This window comes from Rhincodon typus, chromosome 2, assembly GCF_021869965.1.
Source record: "Rhincodon typus isolate 14 chromosome 2, sRhiTyp1.1, whole genome shotgun sequence".
Lineage (NCBI taxonomy): Eukaryota > Metazoa > Chordata > Chondrichthyes > Orectolobiformes > Rhincodontidae > Rhincodon > Rhincodon typus.
This window is the reverse complement of record NC_063333.1, coordinates 80,149,578-80,156,735: the sequence shown is the minus strand read 5'-3', so window position 1 is coordinate 80,156,735 and position 7,158 is coordinate 80,149,578. Positions and strand designations below refer to the sequence as shown.

Below are 7,158 nucleotides of genomic sequence, written 5' to 3'. Positions count from 1 at the left end.
ACCCTTTGATCTTTTACTTATAAATTCTGTGTCTGATACTAGCTCTCTCACTAACACCTGAAGAAGGATGGCTCAAATGCTTGTGTTGGTCTATAACCTGGTGTTGTGTGAGTTCTGACTTTGTTCACCCAGGTCCAACACTGGCACCTCCACATCATTGTTTCAGTTGGCCTGTAGTTTTATCAGCAAATTTGGCAATTGTATGACCATCCCTTCATCTAAATAATTGAAAAACATTGTAAACAGTTGTGATTCCAGCACTGATCCCTTGGCACACCACTCATTGCATCATGCCAATCTGAAGAGGGCCCATTTATGCTCCTTTCTTGTTTCCTGTAAGCCAGCCAATCTTCTATCCATAAGATTGTATGACATTGTAGTTGAAGAAGGCCATTCAGCTTTTGGCATCTGCCCCCAACAATCAATGGCTATTCTGACAGTCCTCAACTCCACTTACCTGCAATTTCCCCAGAACCCTTAATTCCCTTAATGATTAGAAATCTATCTAACTTGGTCTTGAATAGAATTAACAAACTTGTATCCATAATAATATGTTACGCTCTACAGCATAAGCTTTTACATTTTGCAATAAATTTTGATGTGGCACTTCAACAAATGTCTTCTGGAAGTCTAACTGCAGTGTACCTACATCTTCCATTTTTTCCATAGCGTGTGGTACCTTTTTAAAGAATTCCAAAAGATTGGCTCCCTTTGATAAGATGATGTCGACTCTTCCTGATTACCTTGAACTTATCTAATAATATATAATATAAATAATCTACTATAATATATTTTAATAATGGCCACTAATATTTTCCCTTTGACTGACACTAATCTATTAGACCTGCAGTTTCTTGCTTTCTGTTTCCCTCCTTTGCCAGACACTATGGGCAATCTAGCATGGCCAGTCCACCTAACCTGTACACCTTTGGACTGTGGAAAAAAACCCATACAGACACAGGATCAATGTGCAAATTCCACACAGACCGTCACCTGAGGGTTGAACCCAGGTACCTGGCGCTGTGAGGCAGCAGTGCTGACCACTGAGCCACCATGTTACCTTTTGAATAGTTACATTTGTTATCTTCAAATCTGATGGGACCTTATCCAAATCTAGAGAGTTTTGGAAAATTGAAACCAATGCACTAACATGTCTCATCAGCCGTTTCTTCTAAGACCCTAGGATGAAATCCATTTAGACCTGGACACTTATCAACCCACAGCTCCAACAAATTACTCCCGACCATTTCTCTAGTGATTGTAATTTCCCTGAGCTACTCCCTCCTTTCCATTTCCTGAATTATACTATGTCTTGGATGTTATTTGTACCCTCTTCAGTAAAGACTCATGCAAAATACTTGTTGAATACTTCTGCTATCTCTTTTTTTTCAATTATCAATTCTCCAGACTTACTTTTTATCAGACCAGTGCTCCTTTTTCTTTTTTAAGTATTTATAGAAATTCTACTATCTGTTTTTATACTTGTTAGCATTTTTAATCAAAATTTTCCATTCTTATTAATTCTTTAGGCATTCTTTGCTGTTTTGTACATTCAGTCCAATATTGCATGAATAAGTTCCTGTGCATATAAAATTTATTGGCATAAGAGTACATAACAATGCCAAAGGAAAATGCATTTGAAAATATTCAGCAAATTGTCTCCTAGTCCCACAAATCAAAAATCAGAGACCATTCCCAGCAAACAATACCACCCCAATTCCTGTAAAAGAAATATTAAGTCCTTTGCACTCCCACTTCCCATTCAGGAAGAATCAGATATAACCACTTTCCCTCTCCCCTTTGCTGCCTCTCCCTGACCCATTATGTCACTCTCTCTCCCCCTCATTCCATTCCTAGTGCCCTCCCACATCTTCTGCTCTCTCTCCTCTGTATTCCACCCCCCGCTGACCCTGCCTTCTTTCCTTATCAGCCTCGCCTACTTGCCATCTAATCTTACCTCCTTTTTGACTGACCCCAAGCCCTTGCCTTGGTTCATTTATCTCTGTGACCTCAACATTATTTATCCTCCAAAGTTCCTTGGACCATGACTCCCCGTGTGCAAAACTCTGCAAAATCAACTAGTATATAAGAAGTATTAAGTATTCATATATTTTCAATCCAATACTTGATATCAATTTTGTTTTTTTTTCTAATTTCTGTCTGTGTGAGTATTTATAATGGAAGATCAAATGTGTAGGCTGAATTTGCACATTTTTGGTATAGGTCTCCTATTTCTTGGTAACTTCATTTTCCTATCTCTCAACTTCTTTAGCCCAAACAGCTTACCTCAACATGCTGCCATCTGTGTGGCAGTCAGCCCTTTGGGAATTCTTCCCCTACCCTACCAGTCAAGTCTGCCGCTTTCCAGCTGTACCCTTCCAACTTCTCTCTGCTGTTTTCTGCTTCAAACTGCCTGCCACTAGTTTAGCCTTCTCTTGACCCACTGTTTACCTTGTAAATTCATTGTTTCAACCATGTCTTCAGCTTCCAGTCCATTGCTGAACAGTTTTATTCAAATTCCAGAACCTTTCCTCAACCTCAGACTCTATTTTCTCTTCTAACCCCCATTCATTTAAATGTTATGAGTTCCAGCTTCAGCAGCCATTAGCTCCTCCCACTCCTGATGCGCTGCTCCCATTTTCCCCACAACCAGTCTGAAATTTAGCATCAGTGCAAGGGCCTATTCAAGTGACAGCCCCAACCCTTATTACCCAATTATGTCAGATCATCCCTCGGCTCACATTAACACCCTCACCTTTATTCCCATAGACGTCTTGGTCAGCATCATTCTAGTCTTTCAGTTGCTACAAACAAACAGTAGTCAGAGATCCCCAAGTCCAAAAATTATGGTGACCAATTAAATTTCTACCTTTGCTCAAGCTTACTCCATCAATAACTTTCCAAATGTTCCCAAGACAGTGACTTCACTACCAGGATATATCCGACATCTTTCCATTGGGCTTAGTGAAATTATGTGATGTGATGTGCGAGCCCAGGAATCGAATGACACACCTGATTAAAACTAACTTTACGCTAAGTTCGTGCTATGGAACAGGAGAAACTTTAAAAATCTCAAGAAAGCATTGTGTAGGAGGAGCCCTGCAAATCTCCCAGATGCCATCTTTGAGGCTTTCCTATGCTCTGTTCACTCTAGGGGCAGTACAGCTGCTCAGAGGGACCACACATGCTGATTGGCATGACTTTGACTTCTGATTCCAGGAATTGCTGCCTCACACTAACCTTGAAGATCTACGCAGCAGCAGAAAAATTAAACAGAATATAGTACTTGTGTTTAGTGAAACAGGGCATTAGCTTGATCAGCATCATTCTGTATTCAGTATGACTAACCAGCAGTCTCTCCATCTTTAACTGCCTCCTTTAGGCATATTAGAATTTATAGGTTGATAATCAATCTATTTGGCCACATTATAAACTTGCATGTCCATCAAGTCCTGGAGTAGGACTCCACTCTGGAGTTTTTGGCCTAGAGCAGGGGGCCACATGACCCACTATGCCGCAAGTTCTCTCCATAGAGATACAACAAAGAAAATATCTACCCTGTCATTTTGTGTTGATAACTCTCCAAGTTTTATTTTTCAAAGCTGATCTGAATATTCACCTATCCACCACCTATCCATTTACCTACTTCTATCAGTAACTATACAGTCTGAAATTAAAGTTTATACTTATTTAGGATTACTGAATATTCTAAACATCTAAAAAGTTTCTTCACAGGTTTCAATGAATAGGGTTGTGTTGAATTGGATTGATAAGCCACCTGTTCCACTCAATTATCAGTATTCATCCCAAAAGCATAATTAAGCATTTCTTAAGAAGGGTCTAGACCCGAAACGTCAGCTTTCCTGCTCCTCTGATGCTGCTTGGCCCGCTGTGTTCATCCAGCTGTACACCTTGTTATCTCTTATTAAGAACTGGTGCTGTGTTTATGATCAGAATATGTGAAACCTGCGGTGAAAAACTTATTGCTTGTGTTTTGCTTGCTTTCCAGGTAAAAAGTTAGGGTTCACTATTGACTCTGGAAGATTTCATAATGTTTCTCTGGGCCAAGGACAAGAGGTGGTAGCTGAAGTAGCTTTAGAAAAAGCTTCCAAGGAAGGCCATTGGGTCATTTTGCAGGTACCCTGTAAAGAGGATTGAAAAGCATTATGATGTCAGATTTAATCAGAAAAACAGTTCCTATAAATCCCAGGTGATAAAATAACCATTTATTTGTAACAAATTATGGAACTTAATTTCCACAAGTTGTGTGATACTTACCAAAGCCTTCATGTAGCATGTTACATTCTAACTTAAATTGACTCTCATAGGTGGCAGGCAACCTTTGCATGGAATGAACTAGGGAGAGGAGTGGTGCTATTTCTGTTCTGTTCCAATTTACTGGTCTATCCGTGCCATTCCATACACTTGTTGCAATCTGTCTTATCAATGCCATCATGAACTGGTCATAGAGAGGTGTGAGAGTGTTTTTCTTATTAATGGTAAAGTACTCACCTGCAGCCAGCACTTCTTCACAACAATTGCCTGGGACATGGAGAACACACCACCATAGTGCTCTAAAATACAGCACTAATCGGTATTTGGCATCAACAAAGGCGTACATTACAGAATTTGATACTTTCCTAGCTGCTGGTAAAACTACTGTGTGAGCTTCACAGCTTTTACATCTACTTCTGGTGTGCAGCTATTTTAGTTCCTCGAAAAACTTAACTAAGTTTGTAAGACATGGCTTCCCTTGCACAAAGCCATGCTGACTATCCTTAATCAGTCCTTGCTTCTCTAAATGCATGTAAGACCTATCTTTCAGAATTACCTTACCCACCACTGATGTCAGATTCACAGGTCTATAGTTCCCAGACTTCTCCTCACAGCCTTCCTTACATAAAGGCACAACAATCCTCTGGCACCTCCCTCATGGTTATAGATAATACAAATATCTCTGCTTGGGGCCCCGCAATTTCCTCCCTAATTTTGCACAATGTCCTGGGATACATTTGATCAGGTTCGGAAGATTTGTCCACTTTTATGTTTTTTGAGACCTCCAGCAATTCCTCTTCTGTATTGTGAACTGTTTTCAAACATCAATATTTATTTCCTCAAGTTCTCTGGCCTCCATTTCATTCTCCACAGTAAAAATTGATGTGAAATATTCATTTAGTATCTCTCCACTTCCTGAGGTTCACATAAAACCAGTGAGAGACCAAAAGCTCATTTGAATAGGTGTTCCCCTAAATTACTTACAGGCTTAAGGAAACTCATGCTTAATACAGCATTTCCTTGAAGAAAGATGCTAAGTCATTTTGTCTGTCTACTCCCAAAAGGTCTGGCCATCCTGTGGAAAAAGAAGTTCAGAAGCAACTTGTGGATGACATCCAACAGAATCAACAATCTACTTAAAATAGATGACTCATTATCGCAAAGTTTTTGATAGGAATTTTAGAGAAAGAAACGAATATTCATATATTAATATATCATGGTTTAGTACCTTATAAATATGAAGGATTGCACGATAACATTAAATACATATATTAACAAGACATATAGAATGAAGTAATGTCAGTGCAAGTTTTGTCTTAAAAAAAATTGAGAATTCGCAAAGTTTGAATATGAGTGTGAAAACTTGTAATAGATGAACAGAATGAAGGACTTTATAACCAATAATGCTAATCAAGGATTACCATTCTTTTTACTCCCTTTCCATTTAATGAAATGAGCTATGTGGCCACTGTCAACATATGATCAGTATATAGATTTTTAATCAGGTAATTGCCAGATTTTGAAACTAAAAGTCTTTTGCGTGCTCTCATTTCCAGAATATTCATCTAGTCGTGAAATGGTTGAGAACACTAGAAAAGCTGCTGGAGCAATTCAGCAAGGGCAGTCATCCTGATTTCAGGGTCTTCATTAGTGCTGAGCCTGCCCCAACCTCAGAGGAACATGTTATTCCTCAGGGAATACTGGAAAGCTCAATTAAGATCACTGATGAACCACCTATTGGCATGCTGGCCAACCTACATGCTGCCCTCTATAACTTTGACCAGGTAGGAGACAGACAATTTGTAGATTGCAGTCATGTCCAGTGCTTGCTTAATACTTCTAACTTAATGTCAAGCTTGCTTTCGGTCAAAGATTCTTTTATAAACTTGCAATTAATTTATTCAGTCAGAAAAGCAAAGTAATTAAGACTGAAACAATTTCAAACACTATTATTTATGTAATATTGTATTTGGAGAATATAACAACACACAGCCAGGAGCAAAATCAGATGTCACATCATGATTAAGATAATGAGAGTAAGCGAAGTTGTCATTGTACATGGAGAGTTGTTTCTCAGACTGGAGGCCTATGGCCAGTGGTGTTTTGCAAGGATTGGTGCTCGGTCCACTGCTTTTTGTCATTTATATAAATGATTTGGGTGTCAATATAGGAGGTATGGTTAGTAAGTCTTCAGATGACACCAAAATTAGTGGTGTAGTGGACAGTGAAGAAGGTTAGTTGGCTGATGAGCCAAGGAGAGACAGATGGAGTTTAATTCAGTTAAATATGAGGTGTTGCATTTTGGTAAGGCAAATGCAGGATTTATACATTTAATGGTAGGGTCCTGGGAAGTACTGCTGAACAAGGAGACCTTGAGATGCAGGTTCATAATTCCTTGAAGGTGGAGTCACAAGTAGACAGGGTAGTGAAGATGATGTTTGGTACACTTGCCTTTATTAGTCAACGTATGGAGTATAGAAGTTGGGATGTCATGTTGCATTGATAGGCCACTTATGGAATACTGCATTCAATTCTCTTCTCCCTGATATATGAAAGATGTTGTTAAATTTGGACAGGTGCAGAAAAGATTTACAAGTATATTGCCAGATTTGGAGGATTTGAGCTATAGGGAGAGGCTGGAGAGGCTGGGGCTATTTTCCCTAGAGCATCGGAGGCTGAGGGGTGACCTTATAGAAGTTTATAAAATCATGAGGGGCATCGATAGGGTAAATGGCCAGGCTCTTCTTCAAAGGTTAGGTGAGTCCAAAACTACATGGCATAGATTTAAAGGGAGAAAGGAAAGATATAAAAGGGACCTAAGTGGTAAATTTATCACGCAGAGGGTGGTGTGTGTATGAAATAAGCTGCCAGAGGAAGTGGTGG

At 39.3% G+C, this 7,158-nt stretch overlaps 1 protein-coding gene across 1 annotated transcript in view; it reads left to right on the top strand.

Moving 5' to 3' along the window:
• LOC109913909 (dynein axonemal heavy chain 11-like) overlaps window positions 1-7,158 on the top strand; it is a 336,187-nt gene that overhangs the window by 248,219 nt on the left and 80,810 nt on the right. Inside the window, exons 59-60 of the mRNA XM_048614118.1 lie at window positions 4,010-4,137; window positions 5,832-6,059. Coding sequence (XP_048470075.1) covers window positions 4,010-4,137; window positions 5,832-6,059 — 356 coding nt within the window. The remainder of the gene's footprint in view (window positions 1-4,009; window positions 4,138-5,831; window positions 6,060-7,158) is intronic.